We start from the raw sequence: 21,159 nt of genomic DNA, 5'->3' as shown, positions 1-21,159 counted from the left end.
ATGTGTAGGTTTCAGTCCCAACTTGTTTTGATGATCAAAAGAGGTCAGATTTTTCCAGAGTTTTTCTAGACTCAACATCCACATCATCAGCTGGCAGTCAATATAATTAAAGGGATAGTTCACTTTGAAATTAATTTTTGATCCTCAAGGGCATCCAAGATGTAGGTGTCTCTGTTTCCACATTATTTTCAATTTTGATAGGTCGAACCGTTCTTGTCTGTCAGTCATATAATGGAGTTTTATGGGGTTCACCCTGGGTCCACCTCAAAGAGTCCAAATTAAACATGATTAAATGTAAGTACACATTGATGGCCTAAGACACGAAACGAGCGGTTTGTGTGAGAAAACGAAAAGTATTTATATCGGCGGAAGTGATCTCACGCGCATGTACGTCACTCATTGAGTTTACACAGAGATTTCAGATTTAATAAACATATTTAGATATACAGGAAATCGTAATGGAAGACGATTTCGATATTTAGATCTTCACAGTGAACGGTAAAACTTCCGAAATCTCTGTGTAAACACAATGAGTGACGTACACGCGCCAGAGATCACTTGCGCCGCATGCAGAAGCGCCCGTGCATTGAGATCACTTGGACGTGGACGGTCTGATTTCAGGGGTGCTTTATAGTTTCCTGGTCTATGACATCATGACGCCCCGTCTTTCCATTGGACTGATTTTACACGTGCTTCACGACGCAATCAAACAGGGCTTTCCCACCGTGTCTCAATGCAGCTCGAGTTCCCTTGAAAGGGAAGTAAATATTCTCTTTCAACTCACCTTACATTCTTTGACAGTTTCAGCATCCCTCCACCACCCTGACTCCTCACTCCTGGCTTATTTTTCACAGTTAGGAATACGGGGGGAGTATTCTGGGTTTGGGCCATATACTGAGCCCGGAGCCCTCTCCTCGGACAACACGCGAAATATGCATTAATTCTATCTGACTTATTTGTAAGTGTGAACTCGTGAATTAGCAATAATTCAACAGAGGGGCTAACAGGATGCAACATGTGCACTTAATATAGACGATACCCGACAATGAACAGAACACAGGCAGGAACTTAAAAACACATAGATGATTGACTGAACGACGAACAGATGTAATGATTGTGTCAGTCTCCATGGTGACAGATAGTAGAAGGCCAAATGGTCATGGAGACGGTTACAGTAGAAGGCCAAATGGTCATGTAGAGGGCTGGGTACGCTATGCGAGTCAGCCAAAGTTGTTCTTTAGATGTTTTTCGGAAGTTGCCCATTTAATTGGAGACATTTTATAGTTTACCACAAGCTAAATGGGAAGGATGAGACCAATTTACTCATGAAAAAGGCCTTACTGTTGCATGCAAAATGAAAGTCAAAGGCCACTGACAGTGACAGACTGACCTTTTCAGCATCTACTGCTCCACTAATTAAATTCCCAAACCTTCATTTTTCATTGATCATTTTTCACGTTTTCTCCATTTTTTGAAAGACATTGGCTGTTGAAACATGCTGCTTCTAATTTACTCACATATTCTATATACTGGTGGATGGAAACATATGTGCATATATGAAAAGGAATTGTATTACTAGTATGCATCATGCAAATCTTATAGGTAAAACTCCTTCTTTTAACTGTTGTATTAAAAAATAGGTCACTTAATGGGAAAACTAATGTACTAATGTACATAAATAAATAAATCATTAATTTAATTTCAAGGCGTTCAAGAGGCAAACTTATTGGAACTGAAATAAGGAATCTTGACCTGAATCTTGAATAGAGAGAGAGAGAGAGAGAGAGAGAGAGAGAGAGAGAGAGAGAGAGAGAGAGAGAGAGAGAGAGAGAGAGAGCTTACATACAATTGATGCATAAAAGATCGCGATTACCAGAAAATGACATGTACTATCAAGCAGTCACTCAGTATAGCTCATTGACACATTGTCCACGTGCGTCGGAGATTGCGCGCGCACGTCGCCCAGTCGATCCTGGTTCAATGTCAGTATGAGCACGAGCGCTCTCGTGCGCACATGTGAAATTCATTCATCTGTCTCATGAAGAGAAACATCACATTCCAGTGAGAGCCTTCTGGTGGAATGCTTTAATCTCATCACATCACAGAGTAAGTCATTATTTCATTTTGAAACTATTTTGGTGTTTAAACAAAAGGTTTCTGGAAGTTGCTCTGATATTACGATTGTTATTTGCCTTTAAAGTTGCATTAAGTTTGCACTGTTGCCTGGTAATGGCTTCCGAGTGAATTCTAAAATAAACTAGATTGTTGAGGCATGGGAGTTTCGAACTCCAAATGGACATATCTGCTTTTCATATAAAAACGATGTGGTTACGGTGACGATAATTTATCTTGCGGTTTATTATTTTTGGTTTTAGTCTCGACTCTTTTCTCGTGTGAACGGAAGAGTTTTATGATTAGATTAAATCTGGTATCCGTCAATAACAAATTAGTCATTGGAGCTTTTATGATGTAGCCTAAAGCATGCATTACACACATATGCGTGAAGGTGAATCTGTAATGAACAGGAGTGTGATGGTCATTATGAATGACTTACAGAAATTTCATATATGAATTCGTTCATTGATGCATTATTGGACCCAATAATTGTCTTATTCAAACTGATACAAACCTTATTGGGGAACATAACTCACTGATAACAGAAAAAGTGTTATGTGCAGTCAGTGGTGCACAGAAAAAATATATATAGCATATATATATAGCATATATATATATATATATATATATATATATATATATATATATATGAAGATAATTTAAAATTTTAGCTGTAAAAATAATCAAGACTCTCCATACTCTACAGATAACAATATATGTCAGTTTTATGTCACTTATATATTTTTCCACCCCTTTGCTGCAAATTGTAGGACATACAGTATAAATGAAATGATTCAAGAGACATAACAATACAGTGTAGTGAATAAGGAACATTGAGATCCATATTGTGTGTTTTTCTGATCATGTGAGTATGTGTTATTTATAATCATGTCTAAATTTCACACAAAAGTTTCATTGGCATTTTTGCCAATTATGGGCAAATATTGTTTGCTTTAATTAGCATATTGGATTAGCATAAGTTCTTCCTCGGAATCCAGAAGAAAGTCTTAATTTCAACAGATATATCACAGTGTGCGTCATTATTGAATTCTTATACATTCCTTCTAACATTGTGATAGTTTACGGTATGCTAGAATTGGCAAATATTGCTTTCTTTCATTAGCAAATTAACTGCTCACTTGATACCTTACCATTTGTTCTTTGTTCTCCCTCACATGACATGCAAATGAGTGATGAAAAAAGCTACCTCGGAATCCTATCTCACCATTGTTTTAGAGAAAAGAAAAAGATACTGTGGCTTCGCCCTGTGACAATGCATGAGGCACAATAACATACGTTGCACAAGAGTCATTTGTTAACAATAACAGATATTGCGTTATGCACTGGCAACTCTCCACTCAGGAACATTTGTCAGCAGAGGTTTGGAGTATGAGGAGCTTATGGACTTCGTCTTGTCATTTCACACCAGTCTGAGTTTCTTTATTGAGAAGACTCGGATGCAGTCGTGTGTTTAGACTACAGAAGTGTGTGGTGGACTGTGGAATCATCTTGGCATTTTATTATTCTCACACTGAACAAATTTTAAATCATCCATATGATCCAGGGCAGAGTTATATATCAGGTTAGGGTATATTCAGATTATACGGGTTATATACCTCCATGGGGTTTACACACACACTCACACACAGGGAAATTTTCCACGAAATATATGTTGAAATATGTTTTTACAAAATATTAATTACAAAGAATATCAAATAATGATTTGAAATTTTTAGTACTTTATCTTTTAGATTTTTTTCTGTTTTAATATTTCCTACACTGTCCGGCCAAAAAAAGTCACGGTTTGGATTTAAAAATTTAAATTGTCAGATTGGATCATTATTGCAGTGATTATTGTTTAATTTTATAAATTTGCAATAGTTCTTCTAAAATAGATGGAGTGTGTAGCTTTTCATTTCTTAAACAACCATGTAGGAAGAAATATCATGGCCATATTCCAGGATGATAATGTCAAGATTCATCAGGCTCAATCTGTGACACCTCTGAGTGCACCTTTGGTCTAATAAAACATCTGTACCTAGTCGACTGTTCTCTGAGATTTGTTTTCATGATAATCGAATGTAAAGAGTTTTATCTCTAAAAACTGTTTAGCGTTTAACGCTAGTAATGGGGGCATTGACTAAGTAAAAAGAAATCACTAGTTTATACCACTAACAAGGCTCAATATAGCCCCACACTAACACAGTAACACAATGAGGGTCCATACATGCAAAACGAAGCATTGAGAACTTTTTAAGTGTACAGACAGTTTAATGAGAAGATACTTTATAAAGACAGTTCACTTCGTGTATACAGACAGGAGCCATCTTGGAAAACAGTCTCGACAAGTCAAACCACGAACACCGTGCTGAGTGATCTGAACTGTATGAAGTTCAGCGAACTTCTGAACTGTAGGAACGGCTTTCGGGGATCGACTTATCGAGAGAAAAAAAAAACATTTTAAACATTTTACTGTACGTTTATTATAGCATGTTTACTATATTTATTTGCATGGTCAGTGCCATTGTGGCTTTTGCGGTTGTAGTCTGAGCTTTGAAATAATTGAAATCATTTGGTGTGGTGATATAGAACTGTCATGTGGTCAAGATTAGCTGCGTGTTTCCCTGGAAATAACTGCACACCTTAGAACCTTCGTCAACCAATCAGATTCAAGCATTCAACAGCCCTGTAGTGCTGGACTGTGTTTTCAGGATAAGGGTATTTTTCATACATGTCAGGTGTGGGAAAGTTTTCACGTACTGTATGTTGAAATATGTTTTACAATATATTAATTACAAGAATATCAAATAATAATTTGAAATCTTTAGTATCTACTTCGATTTTTTTCTGTTTTAATATTGCTAAACAATTTATGAGGCAGTTTTCGCACGACAACTTACCCCATACAGTGGGGTTCGTTATTGTTGATAAATGACTGAACTGAACTGTATTTTCCTGAGCAATAATGGTGTGTTATGATTATGAATGGTCTACTGGAGGTAAGCTGGTGAGGACCCAAACGCAAACTTTAATTATCAACACAAAACAAAGGCATGACAAGACATGGAACAAAACAAGAACAACGACAGGAACATTCAACACAAGAAACATACAATCCTCGACATACTGGGCTTAAATACACTGACTAATTACAAGATAAGGAACACCTGTGAACAATCATCAGACAATTAACAATGGGCTATATGCACGCATAAATTCCGCATTTGACGCAAGGATGCTCGTCCATTTCCGGTTGTGGAGATTAAAGCGGAGGAAAACCGAGGAAAACGGGATTATGGCAGAGTCTTCAAAATTTACTGTCCTCCAGTCTTTGAAATGAAATGTACATACGTTTAGATGTAATTTTATAGTTATGTTTATTTAATATAATTTTAAAAAGAAGCATAAACACAACGAGGGGTGTCTGTTTTATCTGTTTTTGTGACTTTTCTTTAGTATAACCATGGAGTATAAAATTCAATATAAATTCTCGGTATTGCATTGGACTCTACGATCGGCGGAAGTTATCGAGCATCCCTAATGCTTCACCGGAAATACCGCCGTGCATAGAGCCCATTGACAAGACACAAGGCAGGCTCACATGACAAACAGGGAATCACATGACAGACAAGAACAAGGAAACAAGACACAAAACCCACACCGTTTGAAATGTTTCAAAGCTTTTTTGTAATTAGGAATAGTTCACCCAAGAATGAAAATTTCATGAGTATTTACTAACCCCCAGCCCTTTTTTTTGAGGAAAACATTCCATCTAATGCAAGTCATGGGTACCAAATTTTTCGATGGCCCAAAATCCATTTTTAGGCAGCTTCAACGCAGCCGATGAATAAGGGTCTGCTTTAGCGAAGTGATCAGTCATTTGGCAGAAGAAAGTCATACTGTGCATTTTGGATAGCCTGATGTGAGTAAATGCCAAGAATTTTTTTTTATTTATTTATTTATTTATTTTTGCATGAACTATTCTTTTTAAACATACATATTCACTGTTAACATTATACATCAAAGTTTATAATGGTTTTGTTGATACATTCTTTTTTGAAGAATTTTTAAATGCAAATGAAGAAAATAAACGGGAAAAATCCTTTCAAGGACAAATGTGGGTGGCCACTATTGTACTCTAACAGCACCAGAAACCACTGTCTCTAACCACCTAGATTTCCGAAAGCCTTCCCATCTCCAAATAAAGCATGTAATCTTATCCAATGTTATCTGATCTTTGAGAAGATAAATATTGAACATCAGCAGGTAGTAAAGCCACTTTGGGCACACTACTCGGAGATGTATCTGGGAAATGTGGTTTCACATCTCTAGATGTTGGAATTGGCGAAGATAAAAATCAATGAAGTGACTCCCCACGGACATCTTGCAAACGGCTTTCTATGTGTGCAAAAGGACAAATTGTAGACTGTGTCCTTAGATACGGTACCAAAGGTTTTCCATAAACTGTTGTTGTGACAAGACAGAAAGACAGGGTAACAACAGCCATGTCCTCTTAGTGCAGGGCATGCTTGCATAGAAGACGTAATGCCCTCTGATTTGCATCACTTTGATCCAAATAAATGGGCCTGTTTAATATCGTATTGTCTGAGCACCTTCCTCATGGCTGGCATCATAAATGACAACAGGACGCATATTTTCCCATGAAGAGTCTTCTGAGAAACACAGCGGATGTAACAGAAATAGCACACGATCTCCAGGCATCTCTTTGTGTAATGTTAATCGCCTTTTTAAGTGTCTCAGCTCAAGTTTGGACATCACACTAACAAAGAAACAGGGACTTCATTTAAGAGGAGACCATTTAAAGCTGCAGTCTTTCCTCTTTTTCACCATATCCATTCAAAATCTTATTTCATATAATTATCAACTTTACGTGAGTTGTACTTTAACACCCTGGAAATGGCACAGCGTGGATGAACACAATGTTTGTGGAGAGTGTGCGACTGTCAGTCACCGCGCCGGTGTGGATACTGCCATTCAAAATCATAGATTATTCTTTTTGGAAGTATGACCAACATTATTATTTTCACCGGAAAATGCCATCTGAACTGGTAACATCCACTTTTGTTCTGGATGAACAACCACTTTTCAAATAAACAGAGAAAATTTTGTTATACCATACATTTCCTCTGCTTAACCTAATTAAAACCATTTCTTAAAAATACATACATCATAAAGAAAAACTTAACAGACAGACAGAAATTATTTTAAATAATTTATTCCAAAAATGGCAAAACTATGTGAAGGACTATGTGACTACGCACACCTCATTCAAGCGAAGTGCTTGAGGAGGCAAATTTTGAATATTTAATGAGTAAGATTTGATACAGTCATCAAATATTGTTGAATAAAGACTTAAAGTTCATTTGGGAATATTTAGATCATTGTATGGTGCATGCATTGATGTTTAAAAGGTTAGATAATTTTAAAGTGGATAAGCTTAGGCGACCATTTGAGCTTATACAACTTAAACTTTGTTATTTTTTTAAAAAAATGAGTGATCGTTTCGCTTGATAAAACTCTTATTCATCATCTGGAATCATTTAAAGCCCTTTGAAGTTTGCACTGAAACTGTCTTTTGGACCTTGAACCGTTTAGTTACCAGTAATGTGCATTATATGGAGAAAAATCCTGGAATGTTTTCATCAAAAACCTTAATTTATTTCGACCGAAGAAAGAAAGACGTGGACATCTTGGATGATTTGGGGGTGAGTAAATTATCAGTAAAAGTTTTTTGAAAAGTGAACTACTCCTTTAAATATATAGGGAATGATCAACAGAACAAGAAACAGTTGTGCAACTAATCAGAAACCGCAACTAATAAAGAACTCGAACACAGGAAAACAAAGAAAACCATGGCTGTATTTGAAATTGCCCCCTATAGCCTTAAATATTTAAGGGAATAGCCATTTGTAGTGGTTTCCGAAACCATAGGGGACATTATTGAGTGCACTGATGACAAGAGAATGAGATTAAATAATTATTCATAAACATTTGTTCGTCTGTTAAGTTGATCATACATACATTTTAGATGCTGTCAATATTGTACGTTTTAGTGTCTATGTAAATGTAAGGAAATGTACGTGTGGTAGAACCACTTTTTACGTAAAATACAAATCCGTTGGCTTTCCGACTAGATATGCAACAAATGAGATTCGACATATGCGGTGTTATGACCAGTGCTGGGGGTAAAGCATTACAAGTAACAGAAAATAAAGTACAAGAAAATAAAGTACAAGTAACTCGAGGTATGTAATCCGAATACTTTTTAAAGTAACTTTTCAAACATGTAGCGCAGGTTACTTTATTTTCTGATTTATTGTTGAGGGAAATCATGAGTAAATCTGGAGTAATGTTAAAAGTAATAATAATCATCACTGGCGATTGTATTTTCACGATGCAGCAATTTTGAACAAGTGTGAATGAGAGCTTTATTTTGGTCTGATCCTCACAGAAATTTGTATGACTTCAAGAGTATTACATTGTGTTATTTCATATAGTTCATGAGTCTTATAGACCAATTATGAGATCCTCATTCACTTTCGTTATGTAAGGAAACAAGTGGCGAGCATTTGGCGATTGTTAATCATCATTTCTGTTCAGGGGGGTCACACAGGTTTGAAATGGCATGTGAGTGATAAAATAATGACAGAATTATGTTTTTAATGAAGGTCATGCTACTTATCTCCAACAACAAAGTTATTTAAGAAAGAACACACGTGTTTTGAAGCAGCATTTTGTTCCCCTCAAGTGGTGGAGGAAATGATAAAGCAACAGAATGCTCAGGGTACTTCATTTTGCTGCTTCATACAGGATTTGTCCTTGAAACGCCTGGATCTTTGTGCTTGTAGAACACAGTTTCCGTTGAACAGTTTCCTATTCTTTCGAATAGATGACACATTCAGTTATCTTTCTGACTGTTGATTATTGCCCTGCATAGCAAGATGTGCAAAACGTAGCTTGTAATTGAAAACGGAAATGAACCATGGCTTCCCAGCTTTCAAATCTTTTATCTGTTTCTTAGTTCATCATTCTCACAAACACCCCTGTTTTTTCACTCATCATTCACTTTAGGTAAGTAGGATTATTCTCAATTCTTTCGGAATTGAGATTGCTCCGATGACATCACTCGTTAATCGCTATATCCCGCCAAGTGGCACCATTATCTTTTTTCATTAATACCTGTTGTGAAGAGGAAGTATGTATTGAGCACTCTCATCAAGCATGCCATTTTTAAACCCAGTGCTGAGAGGCTCCTCACTCAAAATGCAATTAGAGCTCTTTCTGGATTGCTTAGACGTCAACAGGTGCATCGAGTCATAGTAAGTTTCATTCATAGTTTAACGTCTTAGAACTGTAACATTTTAGATTTTATGCAGTTCATATCAAATATTGATGTGTGTTGCATATAAGTACTGGTTTGCTGAATCGCTCAGAATAATAGACTGGTTTGCCAGCGGGTATCGCCAGCTGTTTAATGAGATGTTTGTCATTCAAGCAAATGACAAGCATGTTTTTCAGTTTAAGTCTTCTGTTGCTATTTCTCAGTTTGTTTTTCATCCACTTACAGTGTTTGATACAAAGCCAGCTGAAAATATATTATTGGCAAAACATTTTAACAATACACTGCGCATTTTTTTTCTCCTGTAATTTTTAAAGGATGTATGAAGTAATTTCTCCTCATCACATTAACCATAGACATGATCCACTAATATTTGACTACCAGAAGCTTTCACAATACTTTAATCTTCATTTTGAACAGTGTATCTAATTTAAACCTCAACTAACTTTTAGTGAAATATTTAGCTTGTGCTGTCATTATTTGAAATACTGTAAATTACATTTATTTTGATAGGTAGAACTATACATTCAACCAAAGTGAGCACTTTTTGAGCTGATAAACATGAAAGAAAAAATGCATTGGTAATAGTTCATTAAAAAAAAATTAAAAAAAATAAAGACTATTCAAATATTCACAGACTGCAAATGGTACAATTAATATTAATAAGTGTTCAGAACAATACCTTCAAAGTACAGAAGGTTTCATGTCCAATGTTGTTACATTTAAATTCATTACATCCTTTTATTACATTATTTGAGATATAAAGTCAATTTATCTTTTTTGTGCCAGATGTATGATTCTAACTAATCAAATGCTTTTTAATTGCAATTCACAAGTGCTCCTCAATTATTTATCGCAACATCTTCTGAAAAATTATGGGCCACTGAACAGTGTTTGTTGAAAAAAAAAATTTCCCATTTACAGTAGATTGTGATGCTTCTAAGAACTTTGCTCTCAACATTAAAAGTGTTAAATGTTACCTGATGCATCAAGTCTGATATTTGAATCAGAAGTCGACACTGTAAATACTGGATTAGATCATTTAACAGGAAAATAAATGATTTAGCATGTCAAAAAACAATCATTCTGCGAATGAGATACGCATTTCTTCCGGCCTTCTGTCATTTTAGGTCACGCAGTTCATTTAGTCCATGAAATGACATAGTCAGGTTACACATTTGGCAGCCCATAAAAGACACACTGATAGTGTTTCGTGTTTGTGTGGGTAAAACTGTTGCTCTTTATACTTTTTATTAGTCATCGATCAGAAAGACATATTATGATGAATTTTTGTATTACCACCTGTATTATGATGAGTTTTACTGAATTTTAAAGTACAAAACAGATTTTAGTGTGATTTAACATTATATTAGTTTATAATAATGGCTGCAATGACTTGCAAAATGTGCAAACACTAAAATGCCATGCCATAATACATAAAAACACTGTCATTGTATTTTTAAAGTGAATATTTGGCAACTACAGTTGCCAGCAAACAGGATTTTTTTTTTTTTTTTTACAGCATCGGTTGATTTCAGGAATAATATTCAAAATTTTAAAGTTAAGTTCCTCTGCATAAATATTGCAACATTCTTCAATGAAGTTTGTATGCCTTTTTTGTATTTTTCTGACAACGTCAGCGCACTCAAGAGAATCCCTTCACAAGAGCGAGCAGAGAGCATGTGGGGCGAGACAGTGAGAAAGTAAAAGCAAGTCTGTTCTACTGAAGTTAGGAAGCACAAAAGATTTGCATTCATACAGATGAGGTAAAAATGCTTGAAGATTCAGTTGGAATGGATTCAATTCTCAAAATATTACCCAAAATATAGGCCTAGTATATACAGAAAAATATCAGTATAATCTAAATATTCTATAATCAAATTTATCAATATTTGTTTTGACCGCATCACTATCAAAATTCGAGTTCTGCAGCTTTAAGTCTTTATCTATTTGTTTTAAGGTCATCTATGGGAGTGCACCTTCAGATTTTGCAGTCTTTTTCTTTTGAGAAAGTGAAAAATATGACTAACACATCTTGCATTCAGAGGCATTTTGTCAAATAACATGCTGTTTAGTATGAGCATGTCTCTCCCTACTAGCTGTGGGAAATAGCTGAGAGCCATCCATTCGCAATCCTATTCATCTCAATGGCAATTGCATTGCTGGAACATGCACAAGCACCACAGGAGTGTCTGAATTGAAGTCATCTGTGTAAATATCATTAGAATAATTACCTATGATATGTCCAAATGTTTCAAAAGGAAGTACTGTCTGTGAGCTGTGAACTGTGAAATGGAAAACTGTGCTCGCCTGGTGATGTCATGATGTCTTTAAAGACTAAGTCAAAATTTCTCATCAGTGAAGACAGATCAATATAAGCAATTTAACAATGTGTCAGTATGTCATTGAGTTAAATAACTCCATTAGCTGGTAGAATCAACAAAATCCTTTTGTTGAGAGCCTGATGTCTGGTGCTTAATAACAGGGGTTTCCAATCTTTTAGATGCCACTGACCCATTATCATCCTTGTGTGACGGACCCCCATCCTAAAATTCAAAAGGCATCTATCTTTTATAAACACCCAATTTAATCACTGACAAATGAGTTTCTCTTGAGCTACATTCTGACTTGTAATGCAGCCTGAATCTTAATGGCACACTGTTTGTTTATTGGCTAAAGGAGAACTGGTCCCTTGACCTCCCAAGGATTATTTCTCCATTCTGACACCTAATAGAGTTTGGCTTCCTTGCCACTGTCACCTTTGGCTTGCTTAGTTGGGTACTATTCAACAATATTAATGATCTGGCTGCACTGACACTGTTGAATGAGAACTGAACTGAGCTGGACAATGACATATATTTATTTATTTATTTTTTTGCAGAAACGCTTTATAGGTGAAATGAACAAAATTAATAATTGAGGATCTTTGCAATGGAACTGAATTAACACTGAACTGACTTCAGCTGAACAACATCTGAAATGCATCACCATAAAGCTGCCTTGAAATAATCTGCATTTAGTGCTATATAAATAAAGGTGACTTGAATTGACATAGTTCAAAAGTCCCAGATCCAAGATCTGCCGTAACCCACCACTTTTCTTGCATCACCTTCCTCAACGGGGCTCAACATGGCAGCCGGGGTGGCGTCGAAGCCGCAGTGGCCAGCATGATGTTGCATCACGCCAGCCGCCAGGGCATGATGTGCTTGGTGGCCTCTGTCTGCCTTTGGACTGCTGAGAACTACTGGGTAAAGTCCACAAAATTGTTGCCAAAGAGGCCACCTTGCGAGACGGTAAAGTGCACTTTGTTGGCATCTCGCATCTCTGCAAGGTTCAGCCAGAGAATGCGGCTGTGAACCATGCGTCACACTTAGACTTAAGTAAGAAGTAGACTTTACAGAGTCCTTGACTCTTGCATTGTCAATACAAGATCGTGACCAAACTTTATGCACCTAACATCAGAACATTTATTCAATTTTTGGCCAAGATCTTCTATTGACAATACAAAAGTCCATTACTCTGTAAAGTCTGTAAAGAGTTGTTGTCGCTGTTTTTAACACACCGGAAAAAAGTTTGTCCTAAACCTGACAAACCAAGAAAGGTTCACATTTATTTTTGACATTGTTCCTGATCATTATAACCTCAATGTTTATCTGTGTGCTGCACATTTTATGGAGAACAGCTTCCAGAAGAGAGTACAAAAGCTTCTCCTGAAAGACGTAGCTATTCCCATTTTGTTGGGACAATCTATGGTTTATAGATCACAACAGTTCCAATTATAAGCTTTATGTAGTTGCTATGATAGCTATGATGTAAACAAAGGGCAAAGCTTGGCTCCGCTAGCCTGCTAACTAACATTACAGTATTGATGTAGTGTTTACTTTAGCTTTTGTAAGCTCTTTCTTTTGTAAAGACTGTTCACCGCTCCTGGAAAATGATCCATGATTTTGTGATTGATTACTGTTTGTATTACTGTAGTTTTCCGACAGATATGATTAAATGGTGGATAACGTATCTGTAAAAAAAATTCATAAATAACAACAATGTACCATTTTGAAATGTCCTGTGAAATCCATGCTTGCAAAGTCTGTGCTTGAAATCCGTTCAGCATAATCTTCTTGTTCGTTAACATTGTCAGGGTCTGAATCGGGCTCTTAATTATTTTAACATTGTTAATATTTACATCTGAGTAGAGTTCACGGTTATGCAGGGGCGTGACATTCCCCGAACACACACTTAGCGCTGCCAATCACAACATACTGGGCCGGAAATGGCATGTTCAACCAGACTGGGGAAAGAGAAGCTGTAATAACGTAAAATATGTGGAAAAATAGTATGCTTTTTGAACGATCAAGCATTAAAACATATTCTACTAGTGCTCCCCAAAAACAAAATCAAGACTTTGTAAAAGGGCATAATAGGACCCCTTTAAGGTCTGGAATCAGAGGTGCCGGTTCATGTGTGAAAGTTATTCTTCATTCTCCCTCCCAACCATTCTTTCACAGTTTGAGCCTGATGAATCTTGACAATGTCATCCTGGAATATAACCATGATGTGTCTTCCTACATGGTTGTATAAGAAATGAAAAGCTACATACTCCATAAATTAGGGTTAGACCAACTGTTGCCAAACATAACGTTTGCATAAGATGCTTGAAACATAATCACCACAATAATGATCCAATCATAGACTCTGACGCATTTGCACAAACAGTGTTTAAACCCAAACAGTGACTTTTGTTTTTGGCCGGGCAGTGTATTGGGGTTATTCGTGGTCTTCTGTAGTAATTTATCAATGCTTGTACACTTTTTCCTAAACAATGTTCCTTTTAATATTTGATGGTTGAAGGGTGAGTAAAATAAATGTCATCTCATTGTACTCAGTTTTTTTTAAAGTGCTTAGTTATTGCGTTCGTAGAGCAAAGCTTTGGCTGATTGTTTAGAGTTCAACGGAAGTTACTCCCATGATTCGCACAAGCCGTCATGATGGGTTGGAAATGGTGGATACTATTCATATAAAAGAGTGAATTATATACATACACATACATGCATATATTATGTGTGAATTATTCATTCAACTGTATAACCTGAAACAGTTATCAAATCTCATTCTGTAACTACAGTAGAGAAAGCGCTTGTGGAGTGTTAAAAGTAATTTTTTGTTCTATAGCTCTGGCCTTTGCCTCAGAAAGCCTGTCCCCATGAGTCTCTATGACAACCATATCCTCACATCCAGAGCTAATACACTTCAGCCACACTGTGAGCATGTAATGGTGTGCTTTAGTACTATGATTTTTATTTCTCACTCTTCAGTGAATATATGTTATGATCTGTGGTGCTGACAGTAGCAGACTGTGAAAAATACCTCAAACAAAACACAGGTTCAAGGGACAGACATAAATACCTGATACCCATAATGAAAATGGGCTAGCGGTTTAAATTCTGAAAGAAAAAAAAGGATCATTTGAGACCTTTTGTCCAGGCCGTGAGGCTTTTTTCAAGCCCAATTTCCTTTTCCAATTTCAGATCCGCTTTAGAGAAAATTATATTCGTCTTTTATCAATGGCCTCAGCGCCAGTCAGTCGCAGCACACTCGCCTGCTCTGCAAGGACAATCTGACAAACTTCTATTTGACATTAACACTCTTTTTGATCTCCATACCTTTCAGATGCTTTGTGGCAAATGCTGGCATGTAGCACTATTCTCAAGATCTCCGAACACAATGCTGTGATGACGTGCAGCTCCTTTAATGCAGTCAGATGAATAAGCAGCACTTCTACAGGTATGAACAGTGAACAGCCATGCATGATATTTCAATGGAGCAAACCAGGTGAACTCGGCAATGTTACTCAGTGAAAAAAACTGAACTCAAGAGGCCATACGTTCACATAATTTAATGTAATGTCTATAAAGGCCACTAGATCAAATGTTTCTTGATATATGACTCACACAGCACTGTAACTGTACACTATAACTCAATTCATTTATGATGACTTGCTGGTTTAATAAGTGAGTCAGACGTTTGTTAAATCAAATCAAATCACATTTATTTATGTAGCACGTTTAAAAACAACACACGTTGGCCAAAGTGCTTTACATATAGCCCAGCACATATAATCTGACATCATAAAACAAAATATAATACATATTACAAAAAGTTTAAATTAGTCAAAAGCTAGAGAGAAGAGATAAGTCTTTAAAAGAGATTTAAATGCATCAAGGGTGGCACAAGATCTAACATGGAGGGGTAAACTGTTCCATAAACAGGGAGCTGCAACAGAGAAGGCCCTGTCTCCTAATGAATTTAGTCGAGACTTTGGAGTGGTTAACAAAAACCTATGTACAGACCTTAAAGGCCTAGAGGATGTATGTTTATTAAGAAGTTCACTAATGTAACTTGGTGCCCATTTAAGCCCTTAAAAACAAATAATACAATTTTATACTTAATCCTAAATTTGACTGGAAGCCAATGAAGGGATGCTAGTACAGGTGTTATATTGTCATACTCCCTTGTCGCAGTTAGAAGTCTTGCGGCAGCATTTTAAACTCACTGCAGGCGTGAAAGTGATGCATGAGAAATACCATAGTACAATGAGTTACAATAGTCCAATCTAGACGTAATAAAAGCATCCATAACAACTTCCAAATCATTAAAAGGTTTAAATTTTGCTATATTCCTTAATTGGAAGAAGCCACCTCTAACCACTGAATTTATATGCTTATCAGATTTTAAGTCGGCATCAAAAATAACTCTGAGAATCTTAGGTTTAATAATAAAGGCCTAATTTATCAATTACATGTTCAGTAGAACTCGGAGGGCCAAACACTATCACTTCAGTCTTTGATTCATTCAAGTGGAGGAAATTGGCAGACATCCACTCCTTAATGTCACTAAAACAATCAAAAAGAGACTGCATGGCTGAATTATGCCCCATTTTCATAGGTAGATAAAGCTGTGTATCGTTGACGTAAAGATGATAATATACATTATGTCTTTTTACAAATATCCACCAATGGAAGCATGTAAATAGAGAATAAGAACGGACCCAATATTGATCCTTGTGGAACCCCACACTTCATTGGAGCAGAAGGTGATGAAAAATTTCCTAATTCCACAGAAAACATTCTCCCAGACAAATATGAGTTAAACCAATTAAGAGCTTTACCCTGAATCCCTGCCCTGTTAGAATGATTCAAAGTGATAACTTAAAAGCTGGTGTTTGTGATTGAGAGTGTACACAATGCAAAAGAAAGATGTGTTTTCATTTTATTTCACTATGTTCCCTTCGATACATTTAATTGCATGCTCACAAATTAAAATATTGTAAAATAAGGTGTGTGAAGCAGACCTTAGTCTTGCTACGTCAGTGTATTTCAACCTTATAAACGAACTCTGTTCTTAATTTAGTTGCACCATTAGTTCATAATCAGGCAAGTTGTATCTACAGTATTAGGTTGTAAAGCAGTTTATCTTGTTTCAGTTGATGTTTAAATGTTCTTTTGATAAAAAAATTACATTTTATATGTTAGACATAAACGATCATGAAATCTAATAAACACTCTAATGAAATAAAACTAAAATAAAAGATATTATCAACAAAATAAATCCAACTCCTCAAATATGTAAATATTTGGGAATAAGTAAGGAAATATGTAAGGCATAATTCACAACTAGCAGTGCAGTAAACTATTTCAATGCACGACATGGAGGCAAAGAAATGTCTGATGCGAAGCCTGCTTATACCGTGGACATTTGCCAGCATTGACAATTTAAAGCTGCAGTTGATGTTTGCATGGTAATATTTGACGAGAAGGGTAAAATTTATGGTTATTTCCGTCAGTTATGGCTCATTAGATCTAGCATTCTGCCTGCTTCAAATCAGATATAGAGATAGAGTAAGATTATTTATTTGAATGAATGAATTATAGCAGGTATTTGAATTAATTATCAAGAGAGAGAGAGAGAGAGAGAGCTGCGTGAGTTTGATTACTTCAAAATAGCAATGTTACCCCCTCGTTGCTCAGAAATATATTGTAGCGATCCAGTAGCAAAGTTATTTTATGACTATAAGTCACAGGGCAGCTTTGATAAGTTTCTGAGCTGCTGAATGTCAATGTGTGTGTGCAACGCAATCTTTTCTCTCTGTGTGCGAGTGTGTGCTATGTGTGTATGCACTTCAATGGAACCAGGGTCTAATTGAAGTTCCCGGTAAAAATGTCGCCCTCAGCAAGTTCCTGCTGGTTTTTCAAAGTTCAGGAACTTTCAGGGGTGGGACTTAGACGCTGAACATGCTGATTGGTTGAGTTCTTGCTGCTTTTTATTTGGTTGACTCTACGTAGCATTTTATTTCAGCCACCATTTTTAAAAGTCTGTTGCAGTGCGTGCAGGAAGAGTTGTTTGCTATTCGAATCAACAATGGAGTTTAAAAAGTAAAGACAGATGGACCGATGACGGGGTTCAGACTTAATTAAGCTTAAATTCAGAGGATGAAATGGAGAGTAGCGCACCATCCTTCTTCACTAATTTGCCTAATCTTCACGGTACTTTATATCGAGATGGGAACGCAGACAGCAATAGTTTTGGGGAGAAAAAGTTCTTGGGAAAAGGTTCCTGGGACAAATTGCTCTGGATTATTTCGGTTTAAACGCGGCACTTAATCTTATACACTATTTTTCAAAAGTTTGGAGTCCTTAATATTGTTGTAAAAAAATTATACATTTTTACTAAGCAAGACCAAGGACACATTAAATTGATCAGAAGTGACATTTACATAGTTAGATCAACATTCACAATACTGTATTTGAATCAACATTAAACTAAATCGAGTTGTCATCTGAAATTAGCATAATACTGCAACGCTCAAACACTCATTTATGCCACAGCTAGGTTAGCATACACACAGATGGTGCAACCGGCCCAGAGTGAACACATCAGCAGATGCTTTATGTCATGTCTGAGTGATTCTGCCTGTATTCTGTCCTAGGCATGGATTCAAACAGCACGTCTGGACCCAACCCCACAGAAGGTCCCAGCAAAAACACATCCTGCGTGATTCTTCTCTCCCTCACGCTTTCGCTTCTGGCCGTACTGACCACGGCGATGAACTGCTTGGTCATCACAGCCATCATCGTCACGCGCAAGCTGCACCATCCCGCAAACTATCTCATCTGCTCTCTAGCCGTGACCGACCTTCTGGTGGCCGTCTTAGTCATGCCCTTCAGCATCGTCTACATAGTGAAGGAGACGTGGGTCATGGGTCAAGTCATGTGCAACATCTGGTTAAGCGTGGACATCACCTGCTGCACGTGCTCCATTCTGCACCTGGCGGCCATCGCTGTGGACCGTTACCGCTCCATCACGAACGCCGTGGAGTACTCGAGGAAGAGGACATCCCTACGGGCCGCCGTCATGATCAGCATGGTGTGGCTCCTCGCTATAGTCGTCACTCTCCCGCCGATGCTGTGGAGACAGCAAGAGGAGAACGACTGCATCATAAAGCACGAGAGCATCGTCTTTACCATTTACTCCACATTTGGGGCTTTTTACATCCCGCTAATACTCATTCTCATTCTTTACTACAAGATCTACCGAGCGGCGAAGACTCTTTACCAAAGGAGAGGGGCGAGTTGCCTCAACAACTCGGAGACGAACGGACACATGCTGCCCAAGTGCAGCGACAGGGAGCCGATGAGCCCCGACACACTGAGCCCTCCGGAGAAATCCGTGTCTGAACCCTCCACCGAAGGCGACAGAGTGCGCATCGCTGTGAAAAGCCCAAAGTCTCAGTCTCGCAGGGAGCGGTCCGTCAGGAGGCATCGCATCTCGAGCACGCGCGAAAAGAAGGCCGCCACCACTCTCGGACTCATACTAGGGGCTTTCGTCATCTGCTGGCTGCCGTTCTTCATCCACGAGGTGATCGTTAACGTCTGTTCGTCCTGCACTCACTCTCCGGACATGGCCAACTTTCTGACTTGGCTGGGATATCTGAACTCTCTCATCAACCCTCTGATTTACACCATCTTTAATGAGGATTTCAAAAGGGCTTTTCAGAAGTTGATCAAGTGCAAGAAATATTTCTAGCGTCAATGGAGGAATTACGTCACGTGCGCGTACGCCATTGAAAAAAATACAAAGTACGAAGAACCTAATTAAACTGAGGAATTTTTTCTGCTAAAACTATTACATTTTCTTTTAACTTAAATCTATTTTGTTGTTTGTTGTTGTTTGTCATGTCATGTTTACGCTGCCCCAACAGACGCCCGACTATATAGAACGCACGTTTTTAACGGTCACAAAGTTCAACCTCAAATGTAGTACCAACTCAGACAATATGCGATTTCGGACGCAGCACGTTACTATGCTTTTGGAGAACAGTCATGACTTGTTGGTTAGATTCTCCAACTATGCATCTTAAAGCTACACTGTGATTTTTACCCCCATCTAGCGGTGAAAAGGTATATGACCATCCAGTGAATATTAGTTTCCGTTCCTCTCAATTCCGATTTCGTTTTAACTCCTAAGGTGGCCAATGTAGTCCAAGATGAACATGGCTTCCAGTTCGACCTCGTCCATGAGTGTTAACTCAAATGTAAACGCGAAAGGCGAAGCTTGAATTAACGGGTATGTCCCTCTTTGGCTAATGTACTTTCAAGATGGAGGGGCAACATGGCGACCGACATTAGAACCCCTTACCCGTATGTATTTTCAATGGCATATTCTACATTCACGAGAATATTTTATTACTTGAATGAAGTAATTATACATTAATGAGCACATATATTTTTGAAAGAACTAAGTGTTTTTAGCTAAGAATATACTAAAAGAGTTACACAGTGTAGCTTTAAGCAGAGATTTACTGTACATCACTATAGGGGAAGCGCACTTCCGAGTGGGATTCAAATTTGGGTCGGTTACCTTGCAACAATTACGAACACATTCATTGTCTGAAGAATTTAGTCTACTTTAATTTATTTTAACTCAATATTACTGTTTTACATTAATGGATTATCCTTTTTTATTTTACATTTTCATCTTACTTAACATGGCTATTGATCAGTATCAGTAAACAATCAGTTTATCTTGAGTTCTATTGAAGCTGCTTTGATACGATCTTACGAATAAAGGTGACTTGACTTGACTATTGATTTTATGTAGGTTTTTTTTATTTATTTATTTTTTTACCTGGCATACAACAACAAATATTCCTATTTTAATTTATTAGAGTACTGAACTACATGAACTGAGATTAAGAGCTAATTCAATTATTCATGTGGTTCCAATTCAAGTGGATTCTATATAGCAAATTTAAATTGACTGAATTAAAAAGAGTTTAAATTAAACAATAATAATAAAAGTAGTGAAGAATTGCGTTTAAATGAACTCATTTTTATTGAAAAATTTAACAACAAACGAGTGTAATACAAAATAATTACACATAATCAATAATACTCTGAGGCATATGAATGACTTTTCACTTTTCATACATTTTCATGAATGTCTTAAATTTAAATAAATCGGTAGCACTTCATTTTACAGTCCTGTTCCCCATGGCATGTACATATTATGTAATTTTTATAACTGGGTAATAACTAGGTACTAACCTTAACCCGTGTATTTACCTTGCACCCAGTACTTTCTTAGGTAAGTAACCCGTAAGTACACTTACTCTACAAAAAGTGCAACCT

The 21,159-nt window shown here is 37.0% G+C and overlaps 1 protein-coding gene across 1 annotated transcript; it reads left to right on the top strand.

The window, feature by feature from the left end:
* Positions 1-1,904: 1,904 nt before the first annotated feature.
* htr1fa (5-hydroxytryptamine (serotonin) receptor 1Fa) lies at positions 1,905-20,838 on the top strand. Its single transcript, XM_039683133.2, has 3 exons — positions 1,905-2,106; positions 15,143-15,256; positions 18,459-20,838. The coding sequence occupies exon 3, from the start codon at positions 18,461-18,463 to the stop codon at positions 19,553-19,555; it is 1,095 nt and encodes a 364-aa protein (XP_039539067.1). The 5' UTR covers positions 1,905-2,106; positions 15,143-15,256; positions 18,459-18,460; the 3' UTR covers positions 19,556-20,838.
* The last annotated feature ends 321 nt before the right edge of the window (positions 20,839-21,159 follow it).

This window comes from Pimephales promelas, chromosome 7 (genome assembly GCF_988280905.1).
Source record: "Pimephales promelas chromosome 7, fPimPro1.hap1.1, whole genome shotgun sequence".
In the NCBI taxonomy this organism is placed as follows: Eukaryota; Metazoa; Chordata; class Actinopteri; order Cypriniformes; family Leuciscidae; genus Pimephales; species Pimephales promelas.
The sequence above is the reverse complement of the archived record's forward strand: the minus strand, read 5'-3'. Positions and strand labels throughout refer to the sequence as shown.

Excerpts from the sequence above, each read along its gene's own strand:
- htr1fa (XM_039683133.2), top strand. The coding sequence starts at position 18,461 with ATGGATTCAAACAGCACGTCTGGACCCAACCCCACAGAAGGTCCCAGC.